General features: G+C 31.8%; 1 protein-coding gene across 1 annotated transcript; it reads left to right on the forward strand.

Moving 5' to 3' along the window:
- Window positions 1-12,603: 12,603 nt before the first annotated feature.
- On the forward strand, window positions 12,604-20,161 carry LOC134725537 (large ribosomal subunit protein eL18-like). Its single transcript, XM_063589438.1, has 6 exons — window positions 12,604-12,834; window positions 14,248-14,355; window positions 16,821-16,919; window positions 18,753-18,876; window positions 19,257-19,326; window positions 20,043-20,161. The coding sequence occupies exons 2-6, from the start codon at window positions 14,314-14,316 to the stop codon at window positions 20,116-20,118; spliced, it is 411 nt and encodes a 136-aa protein (XP_063445508.1). The 5' UTR covers window positions 12,604-12,834; window positions 14,248-14,313; the 3' UTR covers window positions 20,119-20,161.
- Window positions 20,162-21,033: the final 872 nt, after the last annotated feature.

The following is a 21,033-nucleotide window of genomic DNA, read 5'->3' on the forward strand; positions in this document are numbered from 1 at the left end:
AGCAGTGTTATAATTTATTAAGCTCTGGTCATACCAAGTTTTTTTAAGATTTGTCAACTCTTTCTATCCTATTAGGTGAAGTCTGTAAATATAGAATCTGTACTTTGGCAACTTCCCTAAATGATTTGATGGTTTCAATTTGTCAAATAGCATGAAACTAAAGGATTTAAACTTTTATTTTATAGAATTTCTGCAAAAATGACCAATTTTGGCATTTTATGGTCAAAATAGGCATTTTAAGGCTTTTTCAATAATGATGCATACATGGCATCCTGACTTTTTATCTGACAGGTTTTCATGTGTCAATACTTGTGTTTATATGCCTTTATCTAGTTCTTTTACTTGTTTATGAACTCAGAATCTACAGAAAAGAACATTATCTCAGACAATATGTACAAAATGTGTTGTATAAATGACCCTTGTCTAACGCCCTGTTTGGATGAAGTCAAAAGTGGGGTTCTTGGTACATAAAATTTGAAGTCCACAATAAAGACCTCACTAAATTTGTATCAAAAGCACTTTACAATGTCTATTGTACCTGTTCCATCTCACATAATATCTTTCTTTTCTTCTGTAGGATAGCAAGTGGTTTAGATATAAGCCTGTTGAGACTAAAATTGCATTCAAGTTTTTCATTAAAAAGGCAAAAATCTTTGTATCAGACCATACTGTCTGTAAGAAAAGTTAATTGCAAGAGCCTTTTTGGGCTCAGATTTGTTGTATCATGTCACATGAGTATAGAAATGATAAAAAGACACAATTTTTTATTTCTTATAGCCTCAATATGCATTTTTTAATGTAGATATGTGGCACGGCCAAAATTGACCCTTATTTCTTTCCAGTCTTACTTGGCTTAAGACCCTTTTAAAATAATATGATATGTTATTTGTGACTTTTCTTTCCATTTAAAGTACATTTAATACATATGTAAGGATTATTTATAACCAAAAAGTTTCACAAATTTGAAATTGCTGGAAAATATTACATCTTCATGTAAGGCCCCCTTTCATTGAAAAACCTCAATTTTTAGGCCCAGGCTGATATAAATTTGACTTTTGAATAATTATGCTAAGTCTGATAAATCAAATGAGTACTCTATTGCTTTTAGTACATAATAAATGATATATTAGGGCATCTAAAAAGTATTTTTTTGCAATATTTTAATTTTCAAATCCCAAAATGTTGATAGTTGAAATTATTCAATTTTAACGTCAAAATTTAACACGCAAAGATGAGTATAGAATTTAGCACATTGTCTATAATATATATCCTATTGTTATGAAACTTTGCAAGCAGTGTTATAATTTATTAAGCTCTGGTCATACCAAGTTTTTTTAAGATTTGTCAACTCTTTCTATCCTATTAGGTCCGAGACCACAATTGTCGTCCCTTGATTTTCGTTGTTCACGAATATAGTCCCTAGTGTTAACAGTGGGTTACTTGCCAATAATTTGTATACCCCGTCCAAATTTATTTCTCCATGTTTAATGCCTCAAATTGTAAGTAGGGGGTTGAAACTACACTGTAAAAAAATTTGGGTCCAGAATTTTACAGGAAAGTAGTGATTTGGTCCAGCTGAAAAAGGTTAAAAATTAGCACTTCGGAAGCTGTCAAAAGATTTCAAGACACTCTAAACACAAAATTGTCCATATTTTGAGTTAGAGGCGATGAAGTTTTCTATATTTTTGATATAATTTGTCCCAAAAGTAGTACAACACACTGTAAAAATTTCATTGAGAAAGCGCAGGTGGGATTTTTTTAATTTTCATTTATGTTCTAAAAGAAATGCACTACGAATTAATTGTGTTCTCGGACCTAAGAGGTGAAGTCTGTAAATATAGAATCTGTACTTTGGCAACTTCCCTAAATGATTTGATGGTTTCAATTTGTCAAATAGCATGAAACTAAAGGATTTAAACTTTTATTTTATAGAATTTCTGCAAAAATGACCAATTTTGGCATTTTATGGTCAAAATAGGCATTTTAAGGCTTTTTCAATAATGATGCATACATGGCATCCTGACTTTTTATCTGACAGGTTTTCATGTGTCAATACTTGTGTTTATATGCCTTTATCTAGTTCTTTTACTTGTTTATGAACTCAGAATCTACAGAAAAGAACATTATCTCAGACAATATGTACAAAATGTGTTGTATAAATGACCCTTGTCTAACGCCCTGTTTGGATGAAGTCAAAAGTGGGGTTCTTGGTACATAAAATTTGAAGTCCACAATAAAGACCTCACTAAATTTGTATCAAAAGCACTTTACAATGTCTATTGTACCTGTTCCATCTCACATAATATCTTTCTTTTCTTCTGTAGGATAGCAAGTGGTTTAGATATAAGCCTGTTGAGACTAAAATTGCATTCAAGTTTTTCATTAAAAAGGCAAAAATCTTTGTATCAGACCATACTGTCTGTAAGAAAAGTTAATTGCAAGAGCCTTTTTGGGCTCAGATTTGTTGTATCATGTCACATGAGTATAGAAATGATAAAAAGACACAATTTTTTATTTCTTATAGCCTCAATATGCATTTTTTAATGTAGATATGTGGCACGGCCAAAATTGACCCTTATTTCTTTCCAGTCTTACTTGGCTTAAGACCCTTTTAAAATAATATGATATGTTATTTGTGACTTTTCTTTCCATTTAAAGTACATTTAATACATATGTAAGGATTATTTATAACCAAAAAGTTTCACAAATTTGAAATTGCTGGAAAATATTACATCTTCATGTAAGGCCCCCTTTCATTGAAAAACCTCAATTTTTAGGCCCAGGCTGATATAAATTTGACTTTTGAATAATTATGCTAAGTCTGATAAATCAAATGAGTACTCTATTGCTTTTAGTACATAATAAATGATATATTAGGGCATCTAAAAAGTATTTTTTTGCAATATTTTAATTTTCAAATCCCAAAATGTTGATAGTTGAAATTATTCAATTTTAACGTCAAAATTTAACACGCAAAGATGAGTATAGAATTTAGCACATTGTCTATAATATATATCCTATTGTTATGAAACTTTGCAAGCAGTGTTATAATTTATTAAGCTCTGGTCATACCAAGTTTTTTTAAGATTTGTCAACTCTTTCTATCCTATTAGGTGAAGTCTGTAAATATAGAATCTGTACTTTGGCAACTTCCCTAAATGATTTGATGGTTTCAATTTGTCAAATAGCATGAAACTAAAGGATTTAAACTTTTATTTTATAGAATTTCTGCAAAAATGACCAATTTTGGCATTTTATGGTCAAAATAGGCATTTTAAGGCTTTTTCAATAATGATGCATACATGGCATCCTGACTTTTTATCTGACAGGTTTTCATGTGTCAATACTTGTGTTTATATGCCTTTATCTAGTTCTTTTACTTGTTTATGAACTCAGAATCTACAGAAAAGAACATTATCTCAGACAATATGTACAAAATGTGTTGTATAAATGACCCTTGTCTAACGCCCTGTTTGGATGAAGTCAAAAGTGGGGTTCTTGGTACATAAAATTTGAAGTCCACAATAAAGACCTCACTAAATTTGTATCAAAAGCACTTTACAATGTCTATTGTACCTGTTCCATCTCACATAATATCTTTCTTTTCTTCTGTAGGATAGCAAGTGGTTTAGATATAAGCCTGTTGAGACTAAAATTGCATTCAAGTTTTTCATTAAAAAGGCAAAAATCTTTGTATCAGACCATACTGTCTGTAAGAAAAGTTAATTGCAAGAGCCTTTTTGGGCTCAGATTTGTTGTATCATGTCACATGAGTATAGAAATGATAAAAAGACACAATTTTTTATTTCTTATAGCCTCAATATGCATTTTTTAATGTAGATATGTGGCACGGCCAAAATTGACCCTTATTTCTTTCCAGTCTTACTTGGCTTAAGACCCTTTTAAAATAATATGATATGTTATTTGTGACTTTTCTTTCCATTTAAAGTACATTTAATACATATGTAAGGATTATTTATAACCAAAAAGTTTCACAAATTTGAAATTGCTGGAAAATATTACATCTTCATGTAAGGCCCCCTTTCATTGAAAAACCTCAATTTTTAGGCCCAGGCTGATATAAATTTGACTTTTGAATAATTATGCTAAGTCTGATAAATCAAATGAGTACTCTATTGCTTTTAGTACATAATAAATGATATATTAGGGCATCTAAAAAGTATTTTTTTGCAATATTTTAATTTTCAAATCCCAAAATGTTGATAGTTGAAATTATTCAATTTTAACGTCAAAATTTAACACGCAAAGATGAGTATAGAATTTAGCACATTGTCTATAATATATATCCTATTGTTATGAAACTTTGCAAGCAGTGTTATAATTTATTAAGCTCTGGTCATACCAAGTTTTTTTAAGATTTGTCAACTCTTTCTATCCTATTAGGTCCGAGACCACAATTGTCGTCCCTTGATTTTCGTTGTTCACGAATATAGTCCCTAGTGTTAACAGTGGGTTACTTGCCAATAATTTGTATACCCCGTCCAAATTTATTTCTCCATGTTTAATGCCTCAAATTGTAAGTAGGGGGTTGAAACTACACTGTAAAAAAATTTGGGTCCAGAATTTTACAGGAAAGTAGTGATTTGGTCCAGCTGAAAAAGGTTAAAAATTAGCACTTCGGAAGCTGTCAAAAGATTTCAAGACACTCTAAACACAAAATTGTCCATATTTTGAGTTAGAGGCGATGAAGTTTTCTATATTTTTGATATAATTTGTCCCAAAAGTAGTACAACACACTGTAAAAATTTCATTGAGAAAGCGCAGGTGGGATTTTTTTAATTTTCATTTATGTTCTAAAAGAAATGCACTACGAATTAATTGTGTTCTCGGACCATATGGTTGTCAAAACCTGCTTTGATATTTTAAGTAGAAGAAATACCTTTTTATATTCTTAAAATGAAATGATTTTAATAATCGTATGTATTTTAACTAGTTTTATATAGAAATGGTTTTATAGTCTCTCATAATTCTTAATAGAATGGTACTTGTAATTTATATTTGTGTATTATCTGTTTTATATTGTGTATATACTCTGTATGTACTGTATATTTATGTATTGCAAGTAGTGAGACTTTAATAAAATATTGAATCTGAATCTGAATCTGCTCTTAGTGGGCCCTTTAATTTGGAAATAAAAACATTGTATTGTATTTTATTGCACAGTATTGTTGAGAAAGTTGAATCATTTTAATCGACATATTTGTTTTTTTTAGGATTTGTTCTGCGTTTTGATATTATTTAGCGATTTTATTTCACATATTCTGAGGTAGAATTTACATTTGATCACATTCACGCACCGGTCAGATCTTTCGCGATCCAAACGCAATGCTTGACCACCGTTATGTATTCTTTCACGATCAAATATCTCGATAAACCGAACGACACTCGGCGTGAGTATTCAATAACTATAGTTTTCAAAATTACTCGTTAACAGTAGAAAAATGGACAACATTTGATTTAAGACTTTGCGGACATTGCGTTTTTGGCGTTTTCTCCTTTCACTTCGAAGTCGAAATCGAAAAATCGAAAAATCAAGAAATCGGGAAAAAATACATAGAGCTAAGATATATTTTATTTCCAATAAAGGGCCCATAACTTAAGTGGCATATAGAGATTACAAGGATAAGGGAAAAGACCATTTATTAGCATAGATACATAGAATTTACCTACACAATTACGATACAATTAGACTGTACATAGAAAATAAAGCACTTGGTTTATTATATATAATATTTTGAAGTTAATACATCTAACTCATATTATATATATCTTTATTCTCACAAACCAAATTACAAAGGTATAGAGATAATTATACATATTTCAAAATTACATAAATAAATAATGTACGAAAGTAGATAGAGGCATTCACAATTGTTCACCCAGAAAAATTCAATTTGTTATTGATCTCCTTAATAAGTTTACATAGTTCGTTCAGTTCTGAACATTTTTTTGAAATCATTAAGTCATAAAACTTCAATGTATTTGGACTATTTCTATAGTAAAATGCAATACAATGTTTTCTACAGTTATCAAAAGCTGAACAATTAAAAATGTAATGGTATTCATCACCAATGGCATCTGAATTACATAATACACATTTTCTGTTTTCTCTTTCTATTTTTTGCCATCTTCCATTTTCTATTGGAAATTTCATGTTCAAAGTTCGAAATTTAAAAAATAAGGATATTTGCCTATCATCCAAAATATTAAAATATTTTTCAAACTCCAAAGTATCTTTAAATAAACGATAATTTAATGCTTTTGGTGATTCCTGTAGGCTTGCTAGCCATTTTTGTTTGAATTGATTTATTAAATTCTGTTTGATGGTTACATGTAGCCATGTTTTATTTACAAAAAAGATATTTTCCCATACATATGACAAGCCACAAGTGTCTAAAATTGACTTGACTTGTTTTAACCATAAAATAGTTGTACCATATTTGGCATTTGCTAAGTTATACAAAATAAAAGGCAATTTGTCAGGTTTTCCGGTTACCAACTTGAACCAATAATTTATCATTCGTAACTTAATTGAAATATCAAATGGATATCTTCCCAATTCACCATAAATCATAAAATCAGGAGTAGACTTTTTTACTCGAAGTAATATTTTACAAAATTTAATATGAACCCTCTCGATTATTGAATTATTTCCAAAACCCCAAACTTCGCACCGATACAGAAGTATTGGTTTAACAATTTTATCAAATAGATCAAGTTGGCATTCAATTGACAGATTATGTATTCTACCTTTTCGAATAATATCGTACATAGCATGTGTTGCTTTTTCACATTGCTTTTTTTTAGCTCTTGAAAAATTTCCTGATCTAGACAGTAATACACCAAGATAAGTAAATTCACTCACAATATCTAGTATTATATTATTATACTTAAAAACAATATGTTGCGGTAGTCTACCTTGTGAAAAAATTACAATCTTACTTTTTTCCACATTTACTCTTAGTTTCCATAACTCACAATATTCATATAAGGAGTCCAGTTGTCTTTGTAAATCTATCTCAGATTCTGCCATTAAGACAGTATCGTCAGCATATAAAATGACAAACAATTTTAAATAAACATTTAACTCTATTTCTAACTCATCAGAGATAGTACACAAACCTTCTATATTATTATTCTGTAAAAACAATTCCAGATCGTTAAGATAAATGGAAAAAAGCAAAGGAGAGAGATTCTCTCTCTGTCTAACACCAATGGAACAAGGGGAAAATTCAGAAAAATCTGATCCAAAATGAATACGTGATTTGATATTATTGTACATGTTGACAATAACGTTATACATTTTTCCGTTAATCGAATGTTTAATAAGTTTTGACCAAAGACCAGACCGCCAAACAGTATCGAAAGCTTTCGCAAAGTCAACGAAAGCACAATATAGTTTCTTCTTTTTCCTCTTTAGCAACTCAAATAAGATGTGAATAACAAATATATTGTCTACTGTGGAATAACCTTTTCTGAAGCCAGCCTGGTTTTCATTTAATAATAAATAATCCTCTAAGAAAGAACTCAATCTAAGATTTAAAACAGATGTGAAAAGTTTTCCCAGGCAGCTGAGTATAGTAATTGGTCTATAATATTGGGGATCAGATTGGTCACCCTTGTTTTTATAAAAAAAGGTATAATATTTCCCATAAGCCATATTTCAGGCAAAGTACCAGAATCAAAAATCATATTAAAAAGTTTCACATAAACGGGTATAAAAATGTGTGATGTGCTTTTAATAAATTCGTTGATTATTAAATCATCGCCACTAGCCTTTCCGTTTTTCAAGTCTCGTATACACTTAATAATCTCATCTGCGGTAATTTCTGAATTCAAAACTTCATTTAAACCTTGAATGTCATTCGGCTCAGTTGTGACGTCATTTGTAATCTCGGCGTTATTTAAATTTTTGAAAAAATCAAACAATACATCTAATGCTATATTAGGTTTTTTTCTTTTCCCTCCCCTATTTAAAATTTTCCAATATTCCTTCGGATTTTTTGTCCTCAGGTTTTTCATATGTTTTTGAAATTTTTTTCTATATTCCCTCATCGATTTATCCATCTGGCGTTTATATTCCCGTTCTTTCTTTTTCATTTCTTCCCTTTTTACTTCTGATCTATTACTGTTATAATTTCTCTTTGCTCCCCTGTAAATCTTTCTCTTATTCCAACATTGCTTATCAAACCATGGTTTGTTCCCCCTTTTTTTCCCTGTACGATTTCCTAAGCTAGCATTATATGTACCTAGAACATTTTCTGCAGCATCCAATAATATGCTGTTAATTTTTTCGACTACTTCGTTAATTTTGCCTTGAGATAAATGGTTACTGTCAATTGATTCTAATTCGGCAACAAAATCTGAAATTTTATCCTTGTCGATAAATTCTACGAAATCTTTCTTTTTCTCAACATCCCATTTTTGTACCCGTTTAACTTCTCTGGCATTTTCCACGCTGTTCTCAGCAATATGCACATCTTCCTCAATACCATCTTCAAAATTTAAAGATAATATTAACGGAGAGTGGACATCTGAGAAAAGCTTGGAAAAGTCTTGAACATACATATTTACAACGAAACATAGAAAATCATGAGTACAAATAAAATAATCAACAACACTGGCCTGACGGCAAGTAAATTTGCCTTCTTTGTCACCATTTACTCTACCATTAAGTATAATTATATTATTGTTTTTACACATTTCTAACAACATGTTACCATAAGAGTTTTTACTTGTATCCATACTATATCTAACTTTAGACATATCATATAATTCTAGATTGTTTAAAATATCTACATTATCAGTATCAACAATATCATGCTGACTATGAACAATTTCAATATATTCTACATCTCGACTAGTTCTACTATTAAAATCACCATTTAAAAGTATATACTTGTACTCTACAGAAAATTTCAAAAATTCTTGTTCTAATTCATTAAAAGCATTAGGAACCTTGTATACAGAATTTTCTGGAGGGATATAAATATTTCCTATCATGACGTCTTGGTCAGTTTTAAGTAAATCGGAAGAAATTTTCCACCAGTATACTAAACTACTGAAATTTTCAACTGGCTTTACAAAATTTTCCAAGATCGTTGTGGTAAATAAACCTTGCGACGATAGGTCTAGGTCGTCCGCGTTTTCCAGGTTGGGCTCCGCTACCGAACCTATGTACGTTCCCTAATTCAAGCTTGTGGTATATGTGTAGCTCATCTTTAATAAAAACAAGATATTAACTTGAATAAGTTTTCCAATAGCATTTAACAAGAACCTTAATTGTCTTCACAGCTTAATAGATAAATTATTGTTTGCTGATTGTTAAGTAAAGTAAATAGTTATCAAAGGTACCAGGATTATAAATTTTAGTACGCCAGACGCGCGTTTCGTCTACATAAGGCTCATCAGTGACGCTCATATCAAAATATTTATAAAGCCAAACAAGTAAAAGTTGAAGAGCAAAAAGTTAGTTTTTGTTTTATTGCAAACACAGTCAATGAGATCATCTCTATCAGATTAAATTTTTCAAATGAGTTAAGTTAAAAATATGGATTTCATATATTGAACACAGCCAGAGGAGTATTTATTTTTAAATTCTTTCATTTCGTGGAATATTAGAAAAACGACCAATTTCAATTTGTAGCTTATGAGTAGATATACGTAATTTACAAATAGCTCCTCTCAATGAAAGTTCTTAACCAAAGAGAGATAATTCTCATATATCAAAAATCAGTTTGTTTTATAACTTTTGAATACTTGAACAATTTTCACCCAGAAGCATTTGCTCGGCTAACGCACCAATTGTTTACATATATAGAGTGAATAAATTTGTTAGATATATTCAAAAAATTATATTTTCCCTAATGTTTTACTTCTCGATTAATTTACAAAAAGCCTAATATTTTTTTAACAAATGAAAATCAAGCAGTTATATTATACATGTTATATTTGTGAAGCTCTAGGCTGCATACATATAAGCATCTTTCAACAGGCTGAATTCAGACTGAAGATTTTCAAATCTATACCAGTATTTAACAATTGACTTTACAATATCATATACTAGTATAATGTATGGTGAGACACACCAAATTGGATATTGATAATACAGCAAAATTTACACTTATTTTCAATGTATACACCCTGTATAAATTTTGAGAACTTGAGATGAAGTTTCTCACACTTGAGATTTCATGTTATAAATATGTTCAAGATTAAATAAGGAGGATTGTAATGTATTACACGAAACATTATACCCCGCCCCCCCCCCCCCCCCAAAAAAAAGAGAAAAACAACCTCTGAATTATATAACAAAATGGGTTAAACCATACGTTACACTGTATTCTATTCAGGGAGACAAATTTATAAAATTATAAAATCCTTTCTTAGGTTATAAAAGCCTTACTGAGATAAAATTGAGAATGGAAATGGGGAATGTATCAAAGAGACAACAACCCGACCATAGAAAACCAACAGCAGAAGGTCACCAACAGGTCTTCAATGTAGCATGAAATTCCCGCATCCGGAGGCGTCCTTCAGCTGGCCCCTAAATAGTTATCAAAAGTATATAATTTTATACGCCAGACGCGCGTTTCGTCTACATAAGACTCATCAGTGACGCTCAGATCCAGATCAAAATAGTTAAAAAAAGCCAAATAAATACAAAGTTGAAGAGCATTGAGGATCCAAAATTCCAAAAAGTTGTGCCAAATACGGCTAAGGTAATATTCTCCTGAGGTAAGAAAATCCTTAGTTTATTCGAAAAATTCAAAGTTTTGTAAACAGAAAATTTATAACAATGACAATATAATTGATATGCATGACAACACCGAAGTGCTGACTACTGGGCTGGTGATATCCTGGGGGACGAAACGTGCACCAGCAGTGGCATCGACCCAGTGGTGTAAATAGTTATCAAAAGTACCAGGATTATAATTTTATACGCCAGACGCGCGTTTCGTCTATATAAGACTCATCAGTGACGCTCAGATCAAAATAGTTAAAAAGCCAAATAAATACAAAGTTGAAGAGCATTGAGGATCCAAAATCCCTAAACAATTATATACTAGTTCAGTGATAATGAACGCCATACTAATTTCCAAATTGTACACAAGAAACTAAAATTAAAATAATACAAGGCTAGCTAGCGCTAACAAAGGCCAGAGGCTCCTGAATTGGGACAGGCGCAAAAATGCGGCGGGGTTAAACATGTTTGTGAGATCCCAACCCTCCCCTATAACTCTAGCCAATGTAGAACAGTAAACGCATAACAATACGCACATTAAAATTCAGTTCAAAAGAAGTCCGAGTTTGGTGTCAGAAGATGTAACCAAAGAAAATAAACCAAATGAAAATAATACATAAATAACAACAGACTACTAGAATCTTGCAGTTATAAGGGCATACGATACAGTTTTTATCCTGTATTTACAAGTTCATGAAAATTTGCATATTGGCTATTTTTCACCTGATTAAATCAAATATGTAATAAAAAATCAGTATACCTTCATGTGCTACTTTTTGAGTAAAATGAGGTCGAACTTTTGTATGTTCGCTCGAAATTCAGATTTGTGCCCGTAGTTTCTTTTTCGAAAGAAGGACATATAACTTTTTTGTTAAAAAAGATAAAAACAAATTGTTTTTTTGTTAAATAATCGGTAATTTCTGTATTATATAAATATCATTAAAAATATGCAATTTTTTATTCAGAAACAACTCATATTTATCAAATGTTCATGAATTGAGGAAAAAACGTAATTTTTTACTGCATGTTTATCACTATTAAAAAAAATCCTCTATTCACAGTTTCATAAAATTTGGGTCACATAATCTCCCTGCAAAATGAAATCAAATTGCAAAATGAAACCAAATGCCGTTTTGAAAAATAAGGGTCCATGAACTCGTTTTCAAATTAAATCAGTTTGAATGATAAAAATCAGTCGAAAAATGCATCTTAATTTCCCGATATGTCACAGTTTGACGTCGCGAAAATAACAAATTACGTTATCAATTTAACTGACTGAAAGATTATGATTTCATCACATGAACATCAGGCACAATCCTTCCCGTTAGGGGTTTAGTATCATACCATCATAACAGATATGAGAAGATTTGAATAAATGTGTTTAGTTCCGATGCAAAAACCATAGGCTGTATCGGGGGCTGTATGAGAGCCGATGATAATATACATTGTAGTTCAGTTTTAGCTCGATGAAAACTTTCAGATGCAGAAAATGAACATCTAAGTATTTGTAATGCGACACAATCAATAAATTAATATATATGTCAGTTCGGTATGGTCATGTTGTTTGGTAAACCAGAGCAGAGACATATAATACAATTGTATTATATGTCTCTGACCAGAGCATTAAACCTCCTAAAATCCGATTATATCTGTCCTAGTTCCACAATTTCTATTCCTTATATAGAACTGCAGTAAATAATTTGCTTGCATTATATATCGATGAATAATCAAGCATCTGTCAAGAAGATAATATAAATATATAGTAATCTAATCTTAAATTTTAGTAAACGTGCACGCCGTATAAAATTTTTAGGTTTATCTCCCCTTGTTATTACATCTACTTCCTTTTTAAATACCGTCAAAATGGTGAGCGTGTAAACTTCAATAACTCTTAAAGAATCTAGACCCATCCAATGTAGAAAATAATTATTTTCTCCTTTTTATGACACACAAATAAAACTTGATTCTTATATTTATTTTAGGGTATCGATATTACCCATAGGTATGACAGAAAAACTGGAAGAAAGGAGCCAAAAAGTCAGGATATCTATCTTCGTCTCCTGGTAAAAGTATGTATCAAATAAACTACGCGTTAGCCATTTACCTTGATATAACATTATATGCATAGTAGTACGTTGATAATGATTGCAGTCTGAATGTGTTGGGACAAGGACAATCTTGATTTATTCTCTACTTCAGAGTTCACATGCGAATAGTCAAATACATGCAGTCAATTGAATAGTCTGAATATCAATAAAGCCAGAAACTGACTACTCCTGGAATGAGCTTTAGAAGGACCGAGCAACCTATGCTACAAAGTCCATTTGCTTATTGAATACTCCCAGATTGACACCCCCAGTAACTCCGCAATTAAAAATTGTGGGGGGGGGGGGGGGGGGGAGGGTACGGTACATGTGCGGTTTTACTTCTGTCTATCCGTTTGTCTCATTATGGGTATCTAGTTGTTCTGCATAAATCCTAGGACATCTTCACTTTGCTGTCTGTTTGCACATATTTCAAAGGTGTGCATGTGGCCAGTTTGATCATCGCCTTTTGTCGAATACTTGTATGTCATGTTGACACAGTGTATACCACATATGTTAAAGAGAATCCAGGTCCGTTCGCGCCCATTCACGTTCGCACCCACTCATGTTCCCCCCTTTCACTTTCGCACCCTACATGTTCGCACCCAAAGTATGTTCGCGCCCAATTTTAATTGGTTTGTGTACAAGTATATATAGGTGACTGGCAATGGAACTTATTTCATATAGATGGAACAAATTATATAGAAATATGCTGTGAAAAAAGTTCTCCCAGGAAATATTTTCTATGAAATTAGTTCCACTGAAACTTTTTTCACAGGAACAAATTTTGGCTCACATATTGCTATATTTTATTGCTTCAGATCAAAGGGACCAAAATTAAGCTGTTAAAAACAGTTATCTTTTTATGTTTTTCATTTTGAAATCTTGAATGTTTTACCTACACCAAAGCAATTTATAATAACAATCATGATTTTCCAATTATTCAACTGGAATTTGAAATAAAATTGGGCGCGAATGTGTACAGTGCGAACGGACCTTGGGTGCGAACGTGTAGGGTGGGAAAGTGTGTTGGGCGCGAACGAACGTGATATCTGTTAAAGAAAAAAAACCATGGTAAAATATTGATTGGTGCCAAGCTGACTTACCAAATGCCTAAATTATTTTATGTACATATATGTGATAATTTGACTTGTATCCGATATTAAGAGCATTAGGATCTAATGCTCCTCTTAAAAGTTTTGATGTGTAAATAGAAAAAAAATCATGGAAGTTGTAGTTAGTTAGACCATGGATAATGATGTTTACTTTTGTATAGAATAGAATGGTTGTCATTGATATAAGTTATAAGTTTAACTGCAGACTAATGTATACAACACTAAAATTTTTGTTCACTTAAATGAAGTCTGAATATGCTTACATTGTTCATTTTTATTATAGCTTTACAGATTTCTGGCAAGACGTACAAATGCCAAGTTCAACAAGATAGTTCTAAAACGTTTGTTTATGAGCAAGACAAACAGGCCTCCTTTGTCATTGGCTAGATTGGTGAGTATGTGTACACAAGTATATGATAAATTTATTCATTTTATTAATGGTACAGAAGTAGTTTTTATTCAAAATTCAACACAAATGTAAAACATTAAACCTTGTACCTGTTAATTATCTCAAAATGCAGGTAACCCCACAAAAAATCATGGAATTAAATGCCTATTATTACAAGTCATGCTCTCCTGAGCATTTTTCATGCAAAAACTCTATATCTCTCATAATAAAAAAAGATACAGCAGTCTGAACAGGAATATACTGTTCTATTGAATGAACACACAAAAAATGCAGTTGCAGCAGCCATTTTTCTTTTTTTTTGTGTAGCTTTGAAAGAGTTAATATTTACACTAAGTGTACGAGACGTTAGTTTAGAGCATTACTGACTAATGACAATATTTTTCCTCTGCAAATGTGTTTAGTTTGGTCTGTTTCCCAAAATTGTTAAGATCATCCTATTCAGTAATTTACAACTATATGTACATGAACTATGTAGTATAATCTAATTTTACACATCAAAATCATAAAAGTTGCTTGTACTGTCACTTTTTTTACCCTTCAGCAGGGGTTAAAAAATCCACTAGCCCGACGCCCGGGACTAGACATTTACGTCTCGGGCAACCAAAACTTATAACCCAGTATGCTCGACGGACTGGTAACAAAAAAATCTTGGCATGTCTAAAATAGAAAGTGGAAAATCCCTTCATCACTTTTCTGTCTTAGCCAATCAGATTCAATTACGTCATCCGGGGGATTCCAAGAATTTGAACTGGTTTGTACAGGTTCTCACCTCATGCACAGTAACATGTTTTAACTGGAGGCTCTAAAGAGCCTGTGTCGCTCACCTTGGTCTATGTGCATATTAAACAAAGGACACAAATGGATTCATGACAAAATTGTATTTTGGTGATGGTGATGTGTTTGAAGTACTTACTTTACTGAACGTTCTTGCTTCTTACAATTATATCTATAATGAACCTTGCCCATTAGTAACAGAGAAAAATATTTGGTGAAAATTTACATAAATTTACCGAATTAATGAAAATTGTTAAAAATTGACTATAAAGGGCAATAACTCCTAAAGGGGTCAACTGACCATTTCAATCATGTTGACTTATTTGTAAATCTAACTTTGCTGAACATTATTACTGTTTACAGTTTATCTCTATCTATAATAATATTCAAGATAATAACCAAAAACAGCAAAATTTCCTCAAAATTACCAATTCAGGGGCAGCAACCCAACAACAGGTTAACCGATTCATCTGAAAATTTCAGGGCAGATAGATCTTGACCTGATAAACATTTTTACCTCATGTCAGATTTCCTCTAAATGCTTTGGTTTTTGAGTTATAAGCCAAAAACTGCATTTTACCCCAATGTTCTATTTTTAGCCGTGGCGGCCATCTTGGTTGGATGACCGGGTCACGCCACACATTTTTTAAACTAGATACCCCAATGATGATTGTGGCCAAGTTTGGTTTGATTTGGCCCAGTAGTTTCAGAGGAGAAGATTTTTGTAAAAGCTAACGCCGGACGCCGGACACCAAGTGATGAGAAAAGCTCACTTGGCCCTTTGGGCCAGGTGAGCTAAAATAGAACAAATAACTCCGGGTGGCCCGGTATCATGTATTGATCGCAGTTATTGTACTTTCAATATCGATTTCTCGTTTTTTGTTATAACGGGGATATTTTTCATAGGTTCTGTCGAGTATTTCAATTAACGGTACCGAGTATTTCAATTAACGGTACCGGGGGGTATAATGTATTGATAGGTATTGATCCGTCTAGACTCTTGTGGGACAACTGTTTAAGCAGGGAGCACGAAACTATGTCAATGCATCAAAATATATCAACATATTTTACTACGGCAAGCGCAGAAACTTCATCAACTTCAAGTTCAACACGAAAATCGGCAAATGAAGGGGATTCTTATGAGGCTGATACATCTAAAAAAAAATAATAGAAAGTACGATCGGGACAAGTGAAAAAGAACGTTCATAGCGACATGGAATGAAAGATTCCCGTAGGCAAGGTCGGTTGTTGAGGATGAAAAGCCTGAGACTATGTATTTTATTTTATTAAATTATAGTGAACAAATGCCTTTAAAACATGACACACATTCCCAGCGTCTTATGCAGCAAACCCTGAGTGATTTGTAAGTGATACTTGGGCTAGCAGGTTGGTTTTGATGGGCTAGCAGTTCTTGAAACAGGGCTAGTATAATCCTCCTGCCAAAAAGTCCTGGGCTAGTTAGCTGTAACAAAATTTTTTAACCCCTGTTCAGACAAATCTGAAACCGTAGTTTCATGCTACTTTAAGATTAAGTTGTTATGATCTTTTTATTTTGTAAAAGAATACTCTGAATACAATTTCTGGTCTTTCTGTAAATGTTTTAATTCCAATGTAGTCTTTGATGTGATCATTGTTTGATAGTTCACATTTTAGTACAGTTTATTTTGCTGTAGGTTCGTCTCATGAAGAAGAAAGGACGTGACAACAAGACAGCTGTAGTTGTAGGAACTATTACTGATGATGTCCGTATAATGGAGATACCAAAAATTAAGGTATAAAAAACTTGTTGGAAGATAATAAGAGCTGTCAATGAAAGATATCAATTGCCTGATACATCTTGTATTAACAATAATGAATATGGGAGACCTGTTATTAAGGTTCATGACCTGTGTGATGAAATAAACATTTTGCCCCCATTAATGCCCACCTACATGTACGATAATAGAGGGCATTATGATTTCTGGTCTGCCTCCGTCTGTTCATCCCGCTTCAGGTGGGTCAAGGTAGTTTTTGATGAAGTTGAAAACCAATCAACTTGAAACTAAGTACACAAGTTCCCCATGATATGATCTTTCTACTATTAATGCCAAATTAAAGTTTTTACCCCAATTTCATGGGCCAGTGAACATAGAAAATGATAGTGCAAAGTTCAGGTTACAGTTTTTGGTCAAGTAAGTTTTTTATGAGGTTGAAGTTCAATCAACTTGAAACTTAGTTCACATGTTCCACATTATATGATCTTTCTAATATTAATGCCTAACTCAGAGATCGCAAATTTTTTTTCCCCCTGGTGGTCCTTGAAGAAAATCTTCTGGTCCTCACTATTAATCTATTGAAAAATACTAAAATTGTGTCAGTCCTATGCAAAATTTTGGTCCTGAAATCCTGAGGACTGACACTTTTTGCAAACTCTGCAAACTAAAGTTTTGACCCGAATTTCATAGTTCACTGAACATGGAAAATGATAGTGCGAAGTGCAGGTTAAAGTTTTTTGTCAGATTTGTCTAGGTAGTTTTCGATGAAGTTGAAGTTCCATCAATATGGAACTTAGTACACATGTTCCCTATGATATGATCTTACTAATTTTAATTCCAAAGTGAAATAATCTTATCATTAAAAAGACGAGTAAACATGCCTCATGGACAACTATGACTATGACAAGATGGATTCCACAACCACAATCATGTCTCAAAAAAAAATAAAAGAAATATAATGAAATGGAAATGATAAACTAACTAATCTATAAATATCATTTTCTGATGAAACATTTTTCCTGGCCAAATGAAAAAATAGCACAGGTACTCCAAAATTGATATATAGTTTCAAGACACCTTCGTATATATATTTTATGCAATTACTTTTACTTATCAAGCAAATATAAGGTCACAATACCCAAATTGCACTTATCCAAAGTTTTCTTGGAGACAAAAATTTGTATTTGGATTACTTGACATTTTACATTTCTTACAAAATAGGTAAATATTCAAATATACACTAAACATTCACAATTTATATCAACAATAATATATTTACTGTAAAAGAAAAATGTATGAAAAATGCCACCATGTGTGACGTTCACAAAATTTCATCTTTTTAAAATGAACAAAGAAATGTTACAAACATCAATTTTTAAAAACATGAATAGTGAACTTGTGCTAATGTCAAATTGTTCTAAATATTTGAAAAAATATTATTTTGATTTTTAATGATGTGAATTTTTTAGAATGGATGCAATTTTGGGTATTCCTCATTACGGAATCATGGATAGTTTGGAGGACGATTCAAACCCATTTTCTATGGCTTAATATGGATTTAAAATCAAATTGGTGTACCTTTATAATATACAAGGATGAGGCTGCAAAAAACTCAAAATGGAAATTTTTGTCTTGATCCTAAAAAAAACTTGAGTAAAAAAACTGTCAAAATAAGTGTAATTTGGGTACCATCACATAAGTTTTGTTCCCTAACAAGTCCTTTAATACATAAAATAAACAGTGAATTGCCAAATTTTTATAATTTAAACTTTTATGGAAAATTGTAAAACTATTTTTTGCAATTTACAGTCTCGATTATAGAATATTGAAATAGTTTATGTTGAATTTCAGGTATGTGCTCTAAGAGTAACAGAGAGAGCAAGAGCAAGAATTCTGAAGGCTGGAGGAGAAATTATGACATTTGATCAGCTGGCCCTCAAATCACCAAGAGGAAAGAATACTGTTATTGTTCAAGGTAAGATCTAAATCAAGGGCAAATATATACACTTTTAAACAAAGAAAATTCTTGACTGTATAAAGATATAAGATGATGTTGTATGAGTGCCAATGAGACAACTCTCCATCCAGGTCACAATTTGTAAAAGAAAAAAAACATAAGTTATAGTCTTCCAACAAGGAGCCTTGGCTCACACCAAACAGCAAGCTACAAAGGGCCCCAAATAGACTAGTTTAAACCCATTCAAATGGGAAAACCAATAATACTGTATACATTAAAATGAATTGAAAACTTAGTTTTGATAAAGAAATAGTTTTTATTTATTTTTGTATGGGCGTTCCCATTCATTTAAGATGGAGATTGATTGAATAATGAAGTATATTTTGTTATAATTTTAGGTAGAAGGAAAGCCAGAGAATCTTACCGTTACTTTGGTGCTGCTACTGGTGTTCCACACAGTCATACAGCGTAAGTTTTCTGATTTTAAATACCTCGTGCTTGGATACCATTCACAGTACTAATTCCCTGACAAACTCATTTTATAAGTAAAAAATCAATGATTTTACGATCACTGAAATATGTGTCACTGATGAGTCTTTTGTAAACGAAACGCCTGTCTGGTGTAAATACTAAATTTATTCCTGGTATCTATGATGAGTTTATTTGCATGCCTTGATTTGCATTCTTTGCATCTGCCTAAATATTTCTTGCCCATACTGTAATTATTCTCTCTTCTGAAAATATAATGATGTCAAATCAACAAAACATATCAACTAAATATTTTTGTTGAATTTGGAAGAAATACTAAAACCAATTTTTGCATCAGTAAGTTTTCAATGGAACTAAACATTTTGGCTATGTGGGCCAAAAAGATCACACAAGCACAGTTTAAGTCTGACTGACTTCCTGGTAGTAACCCGTTAAAACATGTTTTTAAAATAAATTTAAATTGTCTACTTACCTTTATTTTCAGCACATTAGCAGGAAACACTTGTTTAAAAAAAATTGGCCTTACCAGTGTGGAACATAAACAAACCGGCAATTGCAAACATTTTTACAATAATTATCAGTACTGGTGTGGATTCAAATTTATTGATTTATCTTAATTGACTTTGCACTACCTTTAGAATTTTCTGAATTCATACTTGTTATGTTAAAATGGTAAATATTTTTTCTACTTTCAGTCCATTGGTACGCTCCAAGGGAAGGAAATTTGAGAGAGCTAGAGGACGTAGGAAGAGCAGAGGATACAAGGCCTAAGTGGAAATTAATGTGTATAAACATTAAAAGAGATGAAGAATTATTTATTATTATCTATTGCCTGTTATGTTTGTGTAATAGAATGCAGAAGGAAAATTCATCAGTCTAAATTTTGTACTTTCTATTGATACATGATAGAACTGTGGTTAGAAGGATTTTCCATTTCTTTTATATCATCATTTGCCATGGTTTTAAGAGAAAGCTGAGGCCGTAGTTTTTTTATTTTTTGTTTTACGAACCCTCCTACCCTAATTTTTGCCAAATAGGAAAAAAAATTAAATTAAAAATGTTGATTTTAATTTTTTTTCTCCTCCGACCCAGTGTTTTTCATGCAAAAAAAATAAAATTTAGTTCATAACTGCATGAAAGAATCTAAATTTATGCTCTTGGTGATTTAGTAAGTTGTTGCACATTGATTTTCAATTCAAACCTTGTCAAGAAAAAAAAATAGTTGTTACACTAGTAGAAAATCTCCTGGTGAAATAAAAAAAAAATTTGATATTGACGGTTGGTATTATAAAAAAATATCAGCAGCAGCAGCAGATTTTTTTTTTCGTCCTCCTACCCATTGGTCTTGTCAAAAAATTTCGTAAAACTAAAAATATAATAACTATGGCCTGAGCAGCTACTATAAGTTGTTGGTTTATGTTTGCACTCTATCTGTCCATTCATCAGTCAGGCAACTAAGTTTTCCACACTTTTTTTCTTCATCCTTGAATATATTGATTTGATATTTGGATTATTGTTTATCATGACAAGTTACAGATCAAGTGTCAAGTTCTGGTCGGATTATTTTGTTCCGAGTTATGGTCCTTGGAATAAGAAAATTTATTCAAATAATCAGTTTATCACACTTTTTTATGCATGCTTCAAGATATTTATTTGAAAATTGCTAAAAAGTTTTCATGACAAGTT

This window comes from Mytilus trossulus, chromosome 7 (assembly GCF_036588685.1).
Source record: "Mytilus trossulus isolate FHL-02 chromosome 7, PNRI_Mtr1.1.1.hap1, whole genome shotgun sequence".
NCBI classification, from domain to species: Eukaryota; Metazoa; Mollusca; class Bivalvia; order Mytilida; family Mytilidae; genus Mytilus; species Mytilus trossulus.